General features: G+C 47.0%; 1 protein-coding gene and 1 long non-coding RNA gene across 4 annotated transcripts in view; one reads left to right on the top strand and one right to left on the bottom strand.

The window, feature by feature from the left end:
* Positions 1 to 295: 295 nt before the first annotated feature.
* Positions 296 to 3,162, bottom strand: LOC134295376 (uncharacterized). The gene is made up of 2 exons (XR_010001923.1): positions 2,564 to 3,162; positions 296 to 2,033 (listed from the first exon to the last, which is right to left on the bottom strand). It is a non-coding gene; the product is annotated as an uncharacterized LOC134295376 (long non-coding RNA).
* An 82-nt stretch (positions 3,163 to 3,244) lies between these two features.
* Positions 3,245 to 7,206, top strand: part of kcnc1 (potassium voltage-gated channel subfamily C member 1) — a 157,756-nt gene continuing 153,794 nt past the window's right edge. Inside the window, exon 1 of one of the 3 annotated variants that reach the window (XM_062967662.1) lies at positions 3,245 to 5,260. In XM_062967662.1, the coding sequence (XP_062823732.1) occupies positions 4,691 to 5,260 (570 nt within the window). In that variant the 5' untranslated portion in view covers positions 3,245 to 4,690. The remainder of the gene's footprint in view (positions 5,261 to 7,206) is intronic. The other 2 variants (XM_062967661.1, XM_008107504.3) reach the window with 2 other exon arrangements.

Below are 7,206 nucleotides of genomic sequence, written 5' to 3'. Positions count from 1 at the left end.
ATGGATGGTATCCTTGAAGTGACTGGCTTGACCTTGAAGGAGCTGGGGGTGGCAACGGCTGACAGGAAGCTCTGACGTGGGCTGGTCCATGAGGTCACGAAGAGTCGGAAGCGACTGAATGAATAAACAACAACAAATATAATTTCACACAGTCATTGAATACAGATTGTTTGTCTTTGATGAAGGAGATGGATAGAGGAGGAGTCGAAATGGTTCATGGTGTCTGTTCTGCCTCCATGCTTAATTAAATGAACTGGAAGGACTCATAGCACGAAGGACAGATTGGAGACTGTAGTTGTGAAACAAAATATTTTATTAATAGACAAAATTGATCTCTTTTCCTCTTGATGCCACTATGAAGTCTCTTGTGAGGAAAGAAATCTTTGAGTCTATGCAGTTCTGCCACAGAGTATAAAGTCATGTTATGACTGGATTCTTTGTATCTTTGAGATGACTTCAATGCAGTGTTGTTGACATGGCTTTCTCTATTGCTGTAGTCTATGGCTTTTTAATCTAATTTGAATACAGTTCCAACGTGACGTGAATTTCTGTGATCCTTTTACTTCCTACACTTCCTTCCAGTGCTTCACCAACTGACAAATTCTAACTGACAAAAATAACTGCCATTTCAGGCTGGCAGGAGCCAAGGCTAAGCTCCGCCCCTTTGGAACCTTAAAGAGACAGGGCAGCAGGTAATGTTTTGCCTGCTCGTGGCATGACAGTGTCCTTAACAAATCTACTTTTTAACTCCTCAGGAATGGACATAGCTTCATATTGTCCTTGAAGGCTTTCATGGTTGGAGTCACTGGGTTGCTTGAGTGATCCGGGCGGTATGGCCATGTTCCAGAAGCATTCTCTCCTGGTGTTTATGTGGGTGAAACGCCAGGATACAATACTTCTGGAACATGGCCATACAGTCCAGAAAACTCACAGCAACCCGGACATAGCGTCATTCTCAAATTGTTGTAAAGGTAGAGGAAGCCTTCAGTCTCCCATGCCAAATTGTGATGGTGTTCCACCAAATTACAACTCCTATGACCTCAAAGTGGTGTTAAACTGCATTTATTCCACAGTGTAGTTAGTTACACACTGGGTCAGGTGGACCAATCTCCATTAACCATTGGCGGAACATGCATTGTTTTCTCCCTCCCTCTCTCCCTCCCTGCTGCTCTGATCCAAAGGAAACCCATGTATCCAAACATTTGGTCGACCATGCTTCTGCCTGAAATCCCTCTGTTCTACAGAATGGAGAGGGAGGGCACAATTTTCCCAGGCAGAATAAAAATGCGGTGGAGCTCTTGTCAGGTCTTGCTTCTTCTCTGGCGAAAGGAGACGTTGGGAGAAGGAGGAGGAGACATTGGGGGGAGGAGGAGGAGGAGGAGGAGGGCTGGCTCATCTCCTGCCTCTTCTCGGTTGATTCTGCTTGAAAAAATAATCCCACCGAATAAAGGAAGCTCCGTAAGCCTCCTGGATTCAGCCAGCACCTTGATCTCATTCTTGATCCAAATGGCTAAATTAAAACGAAATCCTTTCAACCTCAATCTTCCTTTCTTTGGCGGATCCCAGAGGATTCGCGGAGTGGCGTTTACATCCTGGAAAATCCCGCTTCCCTCTCTCTCCTTCCCTCTCGAGGGCTTTGCTAGTTTGGGGCTTCCAGAAGGAAGCAGCAGGTTCCACGGCGAAGAGTTTCCCATCCATGCTCCTGGCTAAAGAGGCGCCCCGTGGCACCCCCTCCCCTGGCAGGGAAATAGACCCACGCAGGACCCCCTCCCCCATCACGCCCGAGCATTGGCTTGTCGGATGCCGCTGGTGGCAGCAGTAGTCCAAAGCACTTGCAAAGCAGAAAGACGAATATCGCAGTGCTGATGTGAAGCATCCCACCCTCGATGTTGGGCGGGTTTAGGAAAACGATCCACACAGGGTTCCTCTACACCAGGCCTGCACAACCTGTGGCCCTCCAGGGAGTTGTATTGGAAATAACTACATCCAGTCTCTGGGCACATATCCCTTTGGAAATAAATGGCAATCATAACCTAATTGAAAAGGAAAAAAGATGTCATATCAGTTTGACAAATGTGAATCTCCATGAACATGTGGAGACCACCTTTTGAAAACCACTACTCAAGAAAAGCATGACCTTGTTAGACGTCAACTCTTTGAACAAGTGATATTCATAAGCATTCATGTAAGGGCACACAGGTAACTCAGCTGTTAAACTGAAGAACCATGCCTTTGAACTGCCAAGGATAAAGACTTGTCACTACAAAAATATATTTGGTTAGCAGAGGATGGGTTTTTTTTTAAAGTTGAAATTGCAGTTGTAATTGTAATTGCCCAAAAGATATATACTCCATTGAAACCTCTTAATTTAAAATATGCACTCAGAGAAAAAACAAAGTCTTATTTGAAAAATAGCATATCTTGTTTACTCACAAATTCTTGTATACAGGCACATTTCTTATTGAAGTTTAGTTATAGAGAGAATGTAGTTCTCTGTGTGTTCAGTACACAGGGTATCATTCTTAATCAAGAGTACATAGTCTTTATGTATAGTTGTACTCACTGAAGTCCATAAGTCATACTTCTCTGCTGAAGTCCAAACAGCAACATGCATCCACCTCCACTGAGGTCTGATGCAAACACATGAATACAAAATGGAGTCCTGAGTCTGAACAAGCTCAGTACAATCACATGTCTTTAACCCCTACCACACCAAAGAGGTACAGTCAAACTGGCAAATCAACATACACATAGAATACAAGTTAGCAAATATAGTATATAGATTAAAAAATGAACAGTGAAAGGCTTGGGAGGTTTCTATTTCCAACAGTTGGCACTCCAACTCTCAGAAGCCCTGGCCAGCATGGTCAGGGATTCTGGGAGCTGAAGTCCTAAACACCTGGAGGGCCACAGATTGTGCAAGCTTGCTCTACACTGTGGAATTCATGCCGTTTGACGCCCTGACTCAATGCTATGGAACCATGGGAGTTGTAGTTGGTGAAGCTCCAGCATTTTTGGGCAGAGAAGCCTAAAAACCTTGGTCCCGGGACTCCAAGTGTTGTCAAGCTGCCTTCCTTCTCCAGGTTAGGCACACGCTCCTGGGCTGGTCTCCGAGGCGACCAAGGAAGGGCTGCCTGTGCCTCCCTCCCTCCGCTCGCATTTAGGACCCAGGGAGAGCTGTTGGGCGCGGAGGAGGCCAGTGCGCCTGCGCGGAGTCGGAGCGTCCGGAGACCGGGCTGCCTGGACTGAGCGGCCAAGAGCGGCGAGACCATTGGCGGCGGCGGCATCTTCTCTGGCACCCAGCCTTCAGCGCCACCTGCGAGATCGCTTGGGCGAGTGGGAAGGTCGGGGGAGCAGAGAGAGAGAGAGAGAGAGAGATTGAGGGAGGTTGAGGGAGATTGAGGGAGGGAGGGAGGCGCGCTTGGTCTTCGGCTCCCAGCAGCACAGCCCACCTGAGGCTTCAGCCGGAGCCACCCTGAACCCGGCTTGGAGGGAGACTCGGCGACCCCAGCACCCCCGTCACCCCATCACCCAGTTTGGGAGGCCAAGCGCGGCTCCAGCCCAGCCCAGCCCTCTCCTCTCCTTCCCGCTCTCGCCTCGATCCAGAAGAGCCTCGCCTTGCGGAGCGGGGCTGGAGCGCTGTCCACTTCAGCACCACGCTTCCCGGCCTCGTTGCCTCTTCCGAGGCGGGCGGAGGCGGGTCCCAAGGGCGCCTTTGGGGTTGCCGCCAAGGGCGACCGTCCCGGAGGACGCCGACCGAGACACCCAAAGGACGGACGGACGGACGGGAGGAAAGAAGGAAGGAAGAAAAGAAGGCTCCACGCCCGACAGGTTTCCTGGCTCTTTTGTTTGCAGCAGAGAGAGAGAGAGAGAGAGAGAGCACGAGGCGGGATCTTTCCCCGCTTTGCTGGCGGTCTTGGCTTTGTCCTCCCCATCGCTCCTTCCTTAGGTGACTTGGATGTCCTATACTTGTTGATTTTCTTCCCCGCCTGTGAAAAATCGACCTAAACCTTTAGGATTTCTACGTGTTGAGCACTGCCTGGCAGTCGCCCCTGCCTCTAGGACGGAAGTACAGCATCTTCAAGAGCATCTACTTGCTGCAGCTGGGCGTTTGGTCTGGGCCCTTCTTCTTCCCACCATATTTACATCTCTGTGTTGCGTGGCCTGGTGCTTGCAAACCCAACTCCCCCAAAGATCTTCTTGCAGGAGCCTACCGCCAGTCATTTCCTTGGTAGGTCTGTGTGCCACTAGATTAACAGGTATCAATGGCCATGTTTCACCAAGGAAGCCAGCTCCCTTTCTCCTTGCTCAGACTTAATTAACCTCCCCTTCCTTTGCAGACAGGACCTATATTTTCAGTAAATTCCCCCCTTCCCCTTCTGTGGGTTTTTTTTAAAAAGTATATCCCTACAAGACTGGGTTGTCCTTGTGGTTGCTTCCACCTCTATGATTCTATGACTTGTATGATGTGTAATGACATGTATTTTTTCCAACTATCTGCCATCAATAACTTTCACTAATACTTTGGCTTTTCCGCCTCAAGAAGCTGGTTCTTGCCTTCAATGGTGGGTGCTTCTTGCCCCCTCTAGATACCAATCAAGGCACTTATTGATTTCAGACATCTCCTTATGTGCCTGTTGTGTGCTGTGCTTGTTTGGATGAGTCCACGACATGCCTAATAAGAGACGAGATGGGCCAGGGCGATGAAAGCGATCGCATTGTGATCAACGTGGGAGGGACTAGGCACCAGACTTACCGCAGCACCTTACGCACCTTGCCCGGCACCCGCTTGGCCTGGATCGCGGAGCCCGACGCCCACAGTCACTTTGACTATGACCCTCGTACCGACGAGTTCTTCTTTGACCGGCACCCAGGAGTCTTTGCCCATATTCTGAACTACTACCGCACAGGTAAGCTGCATTGCCCAGCTGATGTCTGTGGACCTCTCTATGAGGAGGAGCTGGCCTTCTGGGGCATCGATGAAACCGATGTGGAGCCCTGTTGTTGGATGACCTACCGGCAGCACCGTGATGCTGAAGAGGCCCTTGACAGTTTTGGCGGGGCCCCTCTGGATTGCAGCGCAGATGATGGAGATGCGGATGGCACTGGAGACTCAGGGGATGGTGAAGAGGAGCTGGAGATGACAAAACGCCTGGCACTCAGTGACTCTCCAGATGGAAGGCCTGGGGGCTTCTGGAAGAGATGGCAGCCCCGTATCTGGGCACTCTTTGAGGACCCCTATTCCTCCAGATATGCAAGGGTAAGCCATATGCACCCACAACTCAGAATGCCTTGTTTCTACATACTTTGGGAAAGGTTTTAGTTCAGTGGTCCTTGCATGCCCCAGTTTGTAGTTCTAAACCTGAGCGCCCATGAAGGGAAGGCAGAGAAGTGCATTCCATCTGAAATAGACACCTGTAGGCCAGCACTGTGAGACAAGGGCATAACCAAGGGCACAGCACTTTTCTTCCTATGAGAAGAGGAAGGAACCAAAATCTCAAGCCATTCTGAGCAGATACTTTTCAACACTCACAACACGTTCTGTTGTCCAGGTTTTTTGTTAGCTCCCCTACTCTTTATTCTACACAACATATAAGGGTACATCTTGCAAAAGCTTCCTAACTTCAGACTCATATGCTGAGTTGTTGTTGTTTTACATCTGTTTTCCAAGCTGAAAATAATGCTGCAAGTTTAATTTTGACTGTAATGATTGCTTTTTGTCTTAGATGTGGATCAAGTCATGATTATAAGGTGTATGGTGCTATAGAGCAGGGGGATTGTTCTTTCCTCAGCATAGAAGCAACTGGAAGCTACGAAAAATGAATTCTGTGTTCAGTATGTCATGGCAAATATGATCAAAATAGATCTCACAAAATTAATGTGTTTGCTTCAGTGAGGAGAAGCACTTTTGTGATAGTCTAGGGACAGATTTTGCTCCTTCTGATGTCACCAGCAAAATGCTTACTGACGTCAGTAAGAGGTTGGATGACTCTCATGCAGCTGCTGTTTGGAGACATTGTGGGAAATGGAGAAGATGGATGGATAGATGAGAAAAAATAACTTTTGCATGTTTTATAGTGTATGTGTGTTTGAACATGTGCACATCCATTATAGAACTACACAAAACTCAATCATCTTTCTATCTATCTAACCATTTATCTATCTGTTAATAAATCCTTTCCATTTTCTCTATGATCTCCATTTCTTCTGTGTGTATGTGTAGAGATGTTATTGTTTTTCTCCCAATATCATGTACATTTCAGTTGATTTGCTGATATTTCCTATGTGAGTAGAAGATAATTTGAAGGTGAAAAGACATTTGATGAGCAGGATAGCTAGCTGCATCTGAGTAAATTTAATAGAAACAGCTGGGCACCTAAAATAAATGGATGCATCGAGTTCAACAAATGTCTTAGTAAGGGAACTGTTGCCAGGCTGGCAAAGAAATTAATAAGATGTACTGCCTGGAGGAGAGCTCTAAGATGCTTTCTATACATACTCCTTCTATACATACTCCTTCAGGTGACTTTGCTTTCTTTGTTGACTCTACTGAGATTTCCCACTGAATTATCAACTTGAATGTTGTGAGTCTTTAAATAGTATGTAGCAGAAATTATTAATTAAATATTTACTACAAGATGAAAAGACATTGTCCTAGGACAGCAATGTTTGGATCCCGGTGATCTTTGCCAGGAGAAGAAAAAAGTATTGGGAGGAGGGGGAAGGGGGGGGGGTCCTCCTTCTGAGGCAGATCTGCTGGCTTTCTCAAACAACAAACAAACCAAATATAAATTGGATCGTAAGAGTCTTCTCTCACAATTATTTGAATTATATGTGGATTTAAAGCAGAGATGCCCTGTCCTACTTACCAGTATCTTGTGCAATCGTCCTCAATCAAAGCAGGCTGCATCTGAGAAGGTGCTAAAGCTCAGTGCTAAAGAGCATTTGCATGAAGAAGGTTGGATATGTGGTATCTCCTGCTAAAGTGATTATAAGTCACAGAGCTTAGAAAGACATCCTATTCAGCCACTGCTTATTAAGAGTAGAGGACATTTCTAAGGTTGAGGAACCAACAGCTTGTGAGGACCTTCACTGAACCATGTGGTCACACACCAACCCTTCAGAGCAGCTGTACTTTCAAATATGTGTATTTAGTGCAACATCTATCAATTTCAGTAGCCCTGAAATGGTTTTTATATTGGATTT

This window comes from Anolis carolinensis, chromosome 1 (genome assembly GCF_035594765.1).
Source record: "Anolis carolinensis isolate JA03-04 chromosome 1, rAnoCar3.1.pri, whole genome shotgun sequence".
Taxonomy (NCBI): domain Eukaryota; kingdom Metazoa; phylum Chordata; class Lepidosauria; order Squamata; family Dactyloidae; genus Anolis; species Anolis carolinensis.
This window is presented reverse-complemented; position numbering and strand designations above follow the sequence as displayed.